Raw genomic sequence first — 9337 nt, forward strand, 5'->3', positions numbered from 1 at the left:
TTCTGGAGGACATTATTATTATAATACAGTTTTTTATGAAAAGTAGGCAAAGTCTAAAATGCAATGATAAAGAATAGGCCAAAAGACCTTGAATATATTATGCTACACAAAGGTTTAAACATTATAAAAACTAAAGGAATTCATTTTTCCAATTTTTCAGCCAAAAACCATGAAATTTGACTTCCCTAATATATTTGAGAAGAAAAAAGGTGATGGTGATGATGATATGAAGTCATTAGATGAAGCCAAAAAATCGTTTAAAAATTATATAGAACGTAACAAGGATAGGTCTGATGTCCCAAGCTGGTTTTCTATATAATATTCTAAAAATCTGTTTAAAAGAATTAGTTGTAATTAGATTCTATACTATTTATAATAAAAGAATATGATGAAACTATTTGTTCTCATTCAAACCCCAAAAATGTTTGAACAAATTACATTTAGTCTTTCAAATAGGTTTTCTGTTTGTTTGTGTAATATTCAGACAATTTTTAGACTAACTTAATTGTTTAATCAATTATAATAATAATATAGTCTATTGTATTTAAGATAAAAATTAAAACTCAATAATTTGTTTTAAAAATAACATTAAGTCCGGTCATATCATTAATGTGATTCATATTGCTTAGAGGTATATAAAAGGTTAATTAGAGGAAGATTTCATAAGTACTTAAACCTAGTACTATTGGATTTAGTACAAAAAAAAACCAATAAGTTTATCATGTTATATTTAATTACCGTTTTCCACAATGGTATGACTTAATACTACTTAATTACCACTAGTTAATATACAAAAGATATTTATTTACCTATGAAACATTAAATTTAGTTAACAAATCAAGTTTTTATTATAAAAGCCTAATTGTTTTTTTAAATTTTTAATACTATACAAGTAAATAGCCGTAAAAAAATAAAAATAAAAATGACAATCAACGTTTTTAAAAACTTTAGTCATTCAAATCATATTCAGATATTACAAACTTAACAATATCTCAGTTTAATAATAAGTAATTAGCAAAAGAAAATGGAGTGTTGAAATTTCAGTCATAACAAATTACAGGTCACCAAAGTATTCATCCAGAAACACTGATGAGTGGCATCGAGGGCATTCAGCAATATCCAATAAAAATGTAACCTGTGATTTAAGTGAAATGTTTTTAACACAATAAATGAGTTTAATTTCCAATATACCTTAATATTAAGTCTTACCCTGGGATGTGTTTCACATTTCAATCGAATACGTCCATTGCAGTAGTACCCACATGCCCGGCAAAAAACAATTGTTTTTTCTCTTCGACAGGAGCACTTCTTCGTATAAACCTTAGTTATTTCTGGTATACCTCGTCCTACCCTATTCGCAACTTTATAAATTTTACCAGCATTAGCTGCAACTACTGGCGTAGTCGAAGATTCCATTTTCTAAATATCTTAGTTTTAAACAAGGAAAAAAACAGTCTTGCTCCCGTAACCGGTTTTTAAAAAATAGATTTTAACAATACCGCCTCTGAGGGTATCAATAAAACAAAGAATCAAAATATTTAAGAGTTGCAAGAGTAAATAATAGAATATATTAACAAATGTAAAAACATGTACTACAAAACTAATTTTTATTTTATGACTACTCAGTTATATTAACATAAACGCTGATGAACTATTAAAATACACAACCTTTATGAGTGCGCTTAACATCTGACAAAATATAAATATTATAAAACGCGCGCTATTAGAATGAGACGTTGTCAAATTAAATCGAAAATGACTTTTCCCGAACGGAGTTTTTTTTTTTTTTTTTTATTTTTTTTTTTTTCGGATTGTCTAGTACTGTTGGCCTTACTGGCCTCTACAGCGTGTCCGGGCGGGATGGGCGAGTTGAACTCAGCCGGATGTTTGAGCCACACCGGGCTCAAGAGAGACGGGCGTCCTAAGGGTGCTTCCTGTGAGGCCGGACCTCGGCTTAGGACTCTGTTGAAATCGGGAGGGAGGGACGTGTGCATTATAAGCGCCGTCATACGCCTAAGCGTTGACGGGACGTAACGTAAGAGGGTCGTCGACCCCGCCGGCGGGGTCGGTGTGTGTCGTTTGTGTTCCCTAACAAGTGCATGTTGGCAGCGGTGAGTCTATCGACTGGATCGAGTAGGACGTGTTTAGGTCGCCTACGGGTCCTTTTTGGTAGTTCTAAGGGGCTTTCCATGCACGCCTTAGAGATGAGCGGGTTAGCGTGTTGCGACGCTTTATCAAAGTATCTTATTGAGAGGTCTTTGTACAGTCTGGCTATTGATTCTATTTTGAAATCTTTATGTAAATCGATATTACGCATATACCACGGGCAGCCCGAGGCAATGCGTAGAAATCGATTCTGTATCCCTTGTAACCTAGCTAAGTTGTGAGGGCTCGAGTGAGCGAACACAACGCTAGCGTAGGTTAATATGGGGCGTATGCAAGTTTTGTATATTGTTACCTTATGTCTAAGACACAATTTACTATTTTTGCATAGCATCGGATACAATCTACTTAAAACAAAGGCGGCTTTGTTTCTTATGTGTTCGATGTGAGGTCGAAACGTTAGTCTCTGATCTAGAGTGACTCCTAGGTATTTGGCTTTATTTTGCCAAGGGATTTCTTAGCCGTACCGTTTTATTGACTCCGGTCGGCGATTCGATGTCAGAGAAAAGTACACTGCTGCACTTTTCTCGGGATTGACTTCAATTTTCCATTTCCGGAACCACACACCTAGTGCGTTGATTGCGGATTGAAGTCGTGTCTTAGTGACGACGGGGCTACGGCACGTCGTATATATAGCGGTATCGTCCGCGAATAGGGCTAGTTCGGTTGCTCTTGCTCTCGGGATATCCGAGGTATACAAGCAGAATAAGATGGGAGCCGAACGAAGTGTATAGTACTAGGTCCTTTCATATGAAATTAGCGTTTTGTCGTACTGACCATTTTGATCTGAAATATCTCCTCTTTGGTTAAGAATTCGAAATTCAAATTAATAAATTCATTTAGCTGGTACATTTCAGTTTTGAAAACATTTGTCATTCATTTGTTTTTCCTCATTATTTTTTTCTTTGGTGTTGCTTATTACCGCACAATGGAAAACATGAAATATCGTATATTTACGAGTACGAGTTCTACCGTGGCACCAGTGCTGCAGAAACGGCTCGAAGGATTAATGATGTGTACGGCGCTGGTGTCGCAAAAGAAAGCACGGTACATTTTTTGTTTCAACATTTTCGTTCTGGAAATTTCGACCTTCAGAACCAACCCCGTGGACGGCCGGAGATCAAAGTGGAAAATGAAGAATTAAAGGCTATTGTGGAAGCGGATCCATCACAAAGCACTTCAGAGATAGCTGCAGGCTTCAGGGTAAATGATAAAACTGTATTAATCCACTTTAAGCAAATCGGGAAAGTAAAAAAACTTGAACGATGGGTACCTCATGAATTGAGTGAATCGAACTTGCAAATACGCGTCGACTGCTGTGTTACTTTGCTTAACCAACATATTAATGAAGGGATTTTAAATCGAATCATTACTTGTGATGAAAAGGGGATACTGTACGATATTCGGAAGCGCTCGCCGCAATGGCTGAACCCTGGAGACCCAGCCAAATCCTGCCCTAAACAAAAATTGAGTCAGAAAAATTACTTGTGAGTATTTGGTGGACTAGCGCCAGTGTCGTTCACTACAGCTTTCTAAAATCTGGCCAAAAGATTACGGCAGATATCAGTTGTCAGGAACCGCAAACCATGAAGTAAGAACAAGCTGCTAAACAACCGAGATTGGTCAATCGCTCTAGGCCACTGCTGCTTCACGACAACGCAAGACCACACACTGCACAACAAACAACCACTAAGTTAGATGAGCTACAATTGGAACGTCTGCGACATCCACTATACTCCCCGGACCTTGCACCAACAGATTACCTTTTTTTCCGGAATTTGGACAACTTCTTACAAGGAAAAAAAATTCAACTCCGATGTGGCAGTCCAAACCGCCTTCAAAAAGTTTATTGATTCTCGACCCAATGGTTTTTTTAGTAAAGGGATCAATGAACTACCTATGAGATGGTAAAAGTGCATAGATAACCGTTGTTATCATACTATAGCATACTTTGATTAATTAAATATATTTTACAAAAAAAATTTACTTTAATATAAACCTCCCGTACAAAACGCCAATTTCACATCTAAGGACCCATACAAGTAAGAAAGTTTTACTTGTGAACAATAATTATATTAGAATCTAGCAAAACCAATTTGGGGTTTATATGTTTAGCAGATTATATGTAGATGTGTATATTTATATGTATGTGTAATTACAAAAATACACGAAAATTTCCTAGTTTTTTGTAATTATAATGTTTGTAATTAATTAAAACACGTACATTCAAATTCTCAATGCCATTTATATTTGCTTCATAGGAATCATCATCAAAGCTTAGGTAGCTTTTCTTTAGTAGGTTCGTCTAAACTAAGTCATCTTATTATAAATATAAATCTGTTTTTCTTATTATCGTATTTTACTTTCTTGCGCAAACCTTTAGCTGCTATAAGTGCTAACGCAACCAATGTCATTGCTATTTTGGATTCTAATCTACATTGTTTTGCACATATCCTTTGTTTTTCAAGGTGCCACACGTATTTGATTGTATTCCGGTTAAAATTATGCCGTATATTATATATAATTAGTTAATATATTTTGCTATATCGCCTAGTCTCAAGCATTATATGCTAAAGTAAAATTGCCAATCTTTGACGATATTTTGCAAGCATAATCAAGTTTAAAATTAATTTATATATGTATAATTTAATCGAGTTAAAAAGAAAATTTATATATTCATAAGGGTCAAGGGTAAGGGTTAAACTAAATCTAAAACATGAATAATAAAAAAAACATATAAGGTAGGAAAAATCCATTGGCTCACCTTGGGAGTAATACCGTGTTGTGGCGGTGCCTTACAAGTAAACACCATGACGCTCTCTGATTCCCTCATTTACCCTCTCTCCTCTGCTCTCTACTTCCTTTCACACATATTTCAACATATATCCGAATAGATGTGATTCGGCAACCAAGTTGATTATAGATACCCAACACTGATTTTCAATGGTAAGGTACCTACCCTTATGGCTGTAATGTGAGGTGTCAAGTGAGTGATTATATTATTAGATATTAGTATTTAATATTGATATTAGTAATATATAAAGTTATATCTCGTATTTTAATAATGAAAGTCTGCGTTTTTACTTATTTTACTCCATATTTATTTATTAGTTACTTACAAATTATTTTAATACCTAAAGATCAATGTCTTCTAGACGTCACGTAACGGTTACAATTTTTTTTTATTTATACTTAAAATGTTATGGATTATATAGTTAAAAACTGGATGATTAATCAATGTTAGCCATATTTCAGGGCTGACATTAGCATTTTTATGTTTCGGTTTATATTTATTAGGATAAATAACGAAAATTTCGTTAAAGCGAGGGGTAAACGTTTTTTTACTGCTCTTTTTAATAATTATAGTCGTCCATAATTAAATTTTGCGAATATAGTAAACTTTCTTACTCCAATGCGAAATTTTATATAAATTATATTAGAAGTAAATTTTTACATACAGGGATTTCTGCAGGATAAAAATCCAAAGTCACGGTTTTGGAAACCGGTAATATTCTGAGGGTTAAGTGATAGCATCATGAAACCTTATTACTTATAAATCTACCATAATTTATTACATTATGGTCTCTCTTTTTTGTGGTTACAAAATATTTTTTGTTTCTTTCATAGGTGTATCTTAAATTTCAATCGTAGCAAGTTACTGTTAATATAAAGTAACCTTAAAATAGGTAGCAAAAGCATAATTATTTTACCGTTTTCCTAAGTATATTATATGACTGCCTCATTGGTTTATTAGCCAGCTTTTAAGTTCCTGAGGTCCTGGATTCGAACCCCATGTCGAGCCAATAATAAAATATTCCGAGGAATCCGGGTACCGTGCCTCGGAAAGTACGTCAGTCATGCGCCTAAACTTTGTTAGTCGGTTCGGAATTGAGAGTGCACTTGTGTTTGCGTACACACTTGTTATGTATACCTATATTATGTCCCGTGCAGATGGCTAGTCTCCCTTGACAATAGCCGCCGTGACCAATGTATATATTTTAATAACCATCACGTAAAACTAAAGTAAGATAATATTATCTAGTTGTATCTACAGCAAAATTAAAACATTGCTATAGTATAACAACACCAAAACGGAAAAATACAGTCATGGACATGAAAAAAATGAGCAATTCCTTTTAATTTTCCGATTATAATCACAAACCATTAAAAGTAATAATTTACATTCAATTGAATATGATAGCATCAAGATGAGACATTCATTTCGAGCTTTTTAATGACGCAAGCGCTTTTATACCTAGACTGTAATTAATTTTATCAAGGGTTGCTACATTTTGATCTCAGTAATCTTGTTCATCACAGGAAATGAAGCATTGTTTACGAAATGTTTGCGTGCAGTTAAAGTAGCATACGACATTTCTCATATAAGGATGGTATATTTCAATTTATGTCAATGTTACAGTGACCGGCAAATATGAAATACATATATTTTTTTATGTTAGTTTTTATTTGTCTAGCTTCATGCTATGGGCAAAAAATACTTTCTTTCCGCAGTATTATTGAAGACTCCCAAGAAGACTTAAAACCTCTGAAGCGGGTAAGAAATGAGAATATTTTTTTCTTCCAATCAAGTATAATATCATAAAATATGATATAGTTAAAAAATACTTATTTTTGCTCTGGCCATAATGGTCAAAATATGAATAGCAAACAAATAAAATTCATCATCAACAAAAAGCGCAAAAATAAAACTATATGATTATTTATTATTGCATAAATGGCATTTTATAATTTATTTTAGTGTGACAATTCAATAATAGTAAGTAATCATTGTTTGTTTAAAGGTAACTAGACAAAAGATGCCCCAATTTCCTGATATGCCTCAACCGCCAGAAATAAAACCCCTTAGCGATGTGATGTTACAAATGAAAGACTTGGTCAGAGCGCGTAAAAGAAGAGAAGCTAAAGGTGTCGGTGGTTCCTTACCAACACGTAAAGGTTGATTTTTTTTAAATCTTTCTGCACTTCGCCTATGACAACAATAAAGATTAACGATTTTTATAGCAAGGTACCGGTTATATAAAATATAAACATTTTTGCAGAAGGCTTGTGTTTTATTAACAAAAGCTAACTTTATTCAGACCAGCAGCAAATCATCTTATTATAATGTAAATGAAATTAAAAAGAGTTAATAAAGAATGCCTCTGCTTATTTATTACAAATATTTTGTCGTCACATAAGTCCTGCAGTTTGCTTGGATGGTTAACCATGACTTCAATGTTCTAGCTTGTCGTCGGTGTGAATGTACTACGTCAAATTTACGGCAATAGGTAAAGAAGTTATAAAGCATTTGTAATCTTTACTGTATGATAGAAAGTTTGCTATGGACAAAGACAGTCATTATCAGACAAAAAATGTTTGTGTACTATTTCGTGTTATATTTGAGGAGCATTTTATCCACCTGCACAGCATAGCATCGTATGTATCTTGCCGAATCTTTAAATTTGAATTCAATAGTTATAATAGAATATAAATTCCATTCATTTAATTTATTCTTTTTTTAATTATTTTTTTTATTCTTTTTAATTTATCTTGAGTTTGTCAGTATCAGTATAGTAACATTGGAATAAAAAACTGCATGTTCTAACAGCAAATAGTTATACAAAAAAAAGACACGCTTAAATCAAATTGACAATAAGTTCGAAGAAACAAAACCCGCCAAAGTTTTATTATATTTAGAAAATTGAAGTTATAGAAAAAATATATAATAAAAGCAATAAGGAAAAAATACTGCAAAAAAAATTTATAGTAAAAACAATAATAACAATCAAATGGCAAATAATTTGGACATCATTTTCTTGCGGAATTTAGACGAAAAGGCACCTCAGTTCTTAAAAAATAATTGAATGAACCAATTTTTGTTACAAAAAGATACGTAAAAGACGTTACGTTACGTTTTGAATTCTTATTAAATTATGGGTTTTTATTTTATGGCATGGCTGTATGGCTTTGTAATTCTAACCCTTGAAAATAAAAATACAGCCTAGTGTGAATCTCTAACAAATGACAAGTGACAGGTGTCAATATCCCATGCCTTGAAAACAGCAATTACATAGTAATTTAATTTTCGACTTATATTTCTGTACACAATTATAAAATAGTTTTAAATTAATTAATAACATCCTACACATTAACTTTCGTATAATATGTTGAAAGTAATAAAAAAAACGCCGACTTTCGTTTTAAATGTACAGTCAAGAATAAAGTTACCAGATAAGTTAAAAGGAACTATAGTTGAAAAATGGACTAATTATTGGAAAAATCTAGTTATAGATTATCGTCAAATGTTACAAGATTTACGTACGGACATTCAAGAAGATCCAAGAAAAGCTCTTCTTTGGACTACCGGAATAGCGACACTTTATGCGCTAGCTGAAAATAATCCAAGCGAAATTGATTTCAAAGATAACTTGAGGAGGATCACAAATGATGTAATATTAGTGAGTGAGGAATGTAGAAATCCAAAATCTATTGAACACTTAAATTACATACAAAGATGTTACAATCAAGAAGTGATCCACTATAGAACACTGGGAATTATCTCTTTTATGTATACTTCAGAACTTAATGATTCCTGTGACTTGTACAAAGCTCACTGTTCCTACTTAAAACCCTCATATTTCAGCATATTTTCACGGATAGTTGATGTAGGATTCATGGGAAAATGGTGGAATACTTATATAAAGACAACAAGCTATGATGTTAACATGTAAAATTTTTACATTATTGTAATTTATTAATTATATCATAGTAATATAAAACAATAAATAAAATTAAATCAATTTAGTAGTAAATTTAATCTTTTCAATAATTGTTTAATGCTATATATTGTTTTGAAGAGAGCATTATTACATTAAAATGATTAAGTTTTATCAAAAAGTTTTCACCAAAAATCTATAAATAAAACAAATTGTTTTTAGTAAAATGTTTGTATTTTGCTCCTTTTTTACTAATGATGTTAAAACAATGAATGTATAAAAACTAAGAAGTCCTCACAAATCATTCTCATGCATGAGGTCTATCCTAAAATGCAATCTAAAACGTAAATCACTAAATGAATCATGAAAATATACTTCTATAAATATTTTCCCATATATCAGAACACTTCACTTTGTTAATTGTAATTTGAAACAAATAGAAATAAATTAAACCCTTC

The 9337-nt window shown here is 32.3% G+C and overlaps 2 protein-coding genes and 2 long non-coding RNA genes across 4 annotated transcripts in view; 3 read left to right on the top strand and 1 right to left on the bottom strand.

The window, feature by feature from the left end:
- The window catches only part of LOC126773154 (probable 39S ribosomal protein L23, mitochondrial), a 176580-nt gene extending 176186 nt beyond the window's left edge, over window positions 1-394 (top strand). The window contains exon 4 of the mRNA XM_050493790.1: window positions 161-394. Coding sequence (XP_050349747.1) covers window positions 161-319 — 159 coding nt within the window. The 3' untranslated portion in view covers window positions 320-394. The remainder of the gene's footprint in view (window positions 1-160) is intronic.
- Window positions 395-931: 537 nt separating this feature from the next.
- LOC126773185 (uncharacterized) lies at window positions 932-1620 on the bottom strand. The gene is made up of 2 exons (XR_007669722.1): window positions 1210-1620; window positions 932-1135 (listed from the first exon to the last, which is right to left on the bottom strand). It is a non-coding gene; the product is annotated as an uncharacterized LOC126773185 (long non-coding RNA).
- A 4845-nt stretch (window positions 1621-6465) lies between these two features.
- Window positions 6466-7218, top strand: LOC126773183 (uncharacterized). The gene is made up of 2 exons (XR_007669721.1): window positions 6466-6718; window positions 6966-7218. It is a non-coding gene; the product is annotated as an uncharacterized LOC126773183 (long non-coding RNA).
- A 531-nt stretch (window positions 7219-7749) lies between these two features.
- Window positions 7750-9040, top strand: LOC126773187 (mitochondrial import inner membrane translocase subunit Tim29). Its single transcript, XM_050493908.1, has one exon. The coding sequence runs from the start codon at window positions 8328-8330 to the stop codon at window positions 8892-8894; it is 567 nt and encodes a 188-aa protein (XP_050349865.1). The 5' UTR covers window positions 7750-8327; the 3' UTR covers window positions 8895-9040.
- The last annotated feature ends 297 nt before the right edge of the window (window positions 9041-9337 follow it).

This window comes from Nymphalis io, chromosome 14 (assembly GCF_905147045.1).
Source record: "Nymphalis io chromosome 14, ilAglIoxx1.1, whole genome shotgun sequence".
Classification (NCBI taxonomy): Eukaryota; Metazoa; Arthropoda; class Insecta; order Lepidoptera; family Nymphalidae; genus Nymphalis; species Nymphalis io.

Bases quoted from the DNA above. Each gene is read 5' to 3' on its own strand.
- LOC126773187 (XM_050493908.1), top strand. From the start codon at position 8,328: ATGTTGAAAGTAATAAAAAAAACGCCGACTTTCGTTTTAAATGTACAG.